General features: G+C 30.6%; 1 protein-coding gene across 1 annotated transcript in view; it reads left to right on the forward strand.

Moving 5' to 3' along the window:
- The first annotated feature begins 3,436 nt into the window (after positions 1 to 3,436).
- LOC105625599 (transmembrane and TPR repeat-containing protein 1-like) overlaps positions 3,437 to 4,013 on the forward strand; it is a 31,130-nt gene continuing 30,553 nt past the window's right edge. Inside the window, exons 1-2 of the mRNA XM_012206920.1 lie at positions 3,437 to 3,525; positions 3,600 to 3,764. Of these exons, the coding sequence (XP_012062310.1) occupies positions 3,437 to 3,525; positions 3,600 to 3,764 (254 nt within the window). The remainder of the gene's footprint in view (positions 3,526 to 3,599; positions 3,765 to 4,013) is intronic.

Raw genomic sequence — 4,013 nt, forward strand, 5'->3', positions numbered from 1 at the left:
TCTTTTATACAAAATCTTTGTACATTTTTAAGATTATTAAAAATCGCGAAAATAATTTATTTTTATAAGTTTGCAATAATTTTCTTGTTTTTTTTAAAGATTATTTAAATTCTTTATTTTTGTCTGTGATTTTGCATAGGAATTATGTCACTAAATCTCGCATTAATTTATCTTGAAATTTGTTTTAAACTTTTTAAACTGGAAGACATCGTCTTCACTGACATCGCGACGCTCGAAGAAACTTTCCAACTTTCTTTTATAATATCACTAATACGTTCGTGTTCTATACATGAGTTGAATGACGTTACCTCTCCCATAACTTTAGACATGCATTTTGTGGAGTTGGTTTTTTCTGTCGACAACAGCATGCGAGTAATTATCTTGTCTTTCTTTCAAACATTTAAATTATTCTGTTGCGGTTATGATGTATCATCCTTCATGTCACTTTTCGTGTCACTTTTTGTTCTTTTTTTTTTTGCTATTTTTTATGTATGTATGCTTGCTATGACAGTTGCGTTAGTCAGGTTTATTATTCTTTTTATGCTGGTTGTGTTATGGAATTCACGCATTGTAAATAATTGTTCTCAATTTTTTTTCACACTAGCGTTATTAATAGATTTCTCATTTTCCAAATTATCCTTAATATAATAATTCTAATTCTATTATTTTTGAACTTATGATATTTTAATGTTTATATTTCTGCACTGCGATTGTTAATACCGATCATTTTTGTAAATGTATTGTATCAATGACTTTTCTTCAGTCTCATCAGTTTGTTTTTGGTTTTGATTTTAATATAATATTTTCTTCACGAAGATTATCCGATGATATTCACGCTTATTGAAGTCGCTGTATTTATATTATTGATGGTAACTTCTTAATTTTTTTTTTTTAATTCTGACTTTCTGTCAACGTTTTTGTATTTATCGAATGTTTGATTGCGATTGAAGTGGTAGTTGAATATTGATATATTCGCTAATACTGTGAAGGATTTTCTGATTTCCCATTTTGTATGAAATAGCGATGGCTGATAGCACATCGGCCAGTGGATGATTTTTAATTCTACTAAAACCCATTTCAATCTCCGTTGCATCATATTATCTATTATAAGATGAGTCCTTCTTAGAATGTTATAGTTGTGTTCAATTTTCATTTTAACTGTGGCCGATCCATCATCGACTAATGGCAACGCAAATTATTTGTATGCTTACTCCCTTTTTCATCAGATAAACTCAACGAGAATGACATCGCATTGTTGGCGGCACACTCTGATCTCTCAAGTGATAATGTTCGATATCCATCTTCACAGCTTTCGCGAAGACACGCTCATTTTTGTTATTAATTTTTGTTATTAACATGTTCCTTTTTTCCTAACTTTTCTCATCGTTTCCATTGATATGAAATAGATAGTAAAGCGTTGATCTCTATTGATGTTAAAATGTTTATTTTTATTCGTATATTTTTTATTCCTGTATACCCATTTTATTTATTTATTTCCATATATCATATTTTTTTCATGATGTAAATCAGTCGAAAGTGTTCAAGTATAAAATCCATCAAATCCGTTGTTTTTATGTTTTAATCAGAATAATAAACCTATTTATTAGAAACAAAATGTTATCGATTTTTAAATTGATGTTCATATTCTCTTTATTTTATTTTTATATCCTTGTTTTCAATAAATTACATATAATTTTAGTTTTATATCCTTGTTTTCAATAAATTAGACTGCTGTTTTTTTCTCGCTGTCTAGACTAAGAATATTGAGTCCAATTTTGTCACAAAATATTCTTTGTTGAAATTTCCTCTCTGATGGCTGCATGTGAAAATGATCATATCTATCTTTCACGTTTTGTTTCAGGTTCGAATAATTTTCGAAATATAAACTTTCTTATATTTTTCTCTCTCGTTCCTATCTTGAATTTATACGTTCTGTGACATGAGAGGCATGAGATGCATAAGCTGTGGATGAATCTGCGTCTGTCCATTTTATGTGTTTCCATTTTGATATACCGTTTCCTGTCTTTTTACCTTCTGTTACACAAAAGTACAATAAGCACTATGCATACACTATGCATATACCTGTGAAGATGCATGTCGCAGTCCGGTATTCTCTTCATATCGTCGTGAGATAATGATCCGTGCGTGTCGTGCGATATCATAGGTTTATGAAGCATTCCATTTGTCTCGTAAACATGCTTCTCTCCCGAGGTAATCTGCAGTTTAGGCGCGATATATGTTTCTGATATTCCGATTTATGCAATAACTTCGTATACGACTATTCAGCATCTGCAGTATTGATCACTGTGGAATCAGATGGCATATTAAACATTTATTCTGTGATATAATGAGCGGATATCGCTATATAGTTTGAATTCTTAATGTAGAAAAATAAGCGATTTTTTTCCGTTTCAAAATATTTTGTTATTTTTATGTGTCGTAATGGCCGATAAAATGAAAATAATGTGAAATTGATTAAAGATCAAACTAAACAAGACCAATTTGCTAAAACAAAATTATAGTTGTCACACAAACTTTTTTTATGCTGCTTTAGCAATTCTTATTTTTGCTCAAATCATAAAAATATAATAAATAGCAATCCGACTGTTTAAAGTTGCAGTAATTTTTTTTTATGAATTTCAAGTGTTATTTTTTATGTAATTTAAGCGAATGTCTGGATATATTTGTGCGGCTCTCTTTATGTGAATTAATTTGAAAGTCGATAGATATTTTCTTTTATTATTCACATGCGATTTAATCTGTATTTACGAGTATATTTGTATAGTTTAATTATCACGATGCTGGATGGAAACTATTTAGATAAAGTAATATTCTAACAGAAATAATAGGAGAAAAATAAAATCATTGAAAAAGCTTCATTTCTTTCTTCGTTTCTTAATAAAACATAAAAAACTGTTACTTGGCGCAGTACTTTTATACTCTTTCTAGCAAATGTGAAAATATTTTGCAAAATTATTTTTTTGCAAAGTTAAAATATCATTTTAAATTACCTTTTTATGTACGATTTGATTATTTGATTTTATTTAAATAAAATTTCTCCGATTATATGTATACATTTCTTTACACTCTGAAATTTATCTTTTGGATAATTAAGAAGCGGCAATTCGAGATATATCGTTTTAAATCATTACTCATTATACATTTAAAACTTGCGAATGCATTTAAACATAATTTTACGAGTATACGAGTTGCGTAAAAGCAACATCAACTTACATAAGTATAACATAAACTTTAATCGAGTACACTTATCCGGTAAAGATGAAGAAACTTATGTAACAGTTTGCTTCAAGAGATTTCGATGCAGTAGCGTCGGATTTAACGAGAATTTAAATTATATTTATCAACAAATGTCTGAAGTAAGATATCTTATATTCTTTTTTAGCAACAAAGGCATCCGCCTCTAGTTCTTGGTTGGATGTTCCTGGTGCTGCCGTTCCTACCTGCATCCAATCTTTTTGTCACTGTGGGTTTTGTCGTGGCAGAACGGGTTTTATATACACCAAGGTAATTTTAAGATTTATAATTTATTTTCACAATTATTGCAACGGATGGTATAAATTCTCGATGTGATTTTACAGTGTTGGGTGGATTATTTTGGTCGTCTACGGCATGCAAGTGAGCTGGACCGCTGTACCACGACGGAAAAGCTGGATCACTACAGGCGTAGTTCTTCTATTCGTTTTAGGATGTTTCAGAACGGTTCTTCGGAATAACGATTGGACATCTAGAGAAACTTTAATCAAGTACGTGACAACGGATTTACGTGTCTTATATTTTATTAACCGTTCGAGAAGAAAAACTTCCTTGCTTTGAATAAATTCCTCGTGTTAATAGCAAACATAAATAATCATTGCATGTACATTGCACGCAATCATATCTGAGCCTCGCAATTACGACAAAAATGATTTTGTCACACGAAGGCATCGGACATTTACGGGGAGTGTCTAGTTTTAACTTAAACAAGGAGATTGGCATCGTGCCAGCGCGCGCGT

This window comes from Atta cephalotes (assembly GCF_000143395.1).
Source record: "Atta cephalotes unplaced genomic scaffold scaffold00003, whole genome shotgun sequence".
In the NCBI taxonomy this organism is placed as follows: Eukaryota; Metazoa; Arthropoda; class Insecta; order Hymenoptera; family Formicidae; genus Atta; species Atta cephalotes.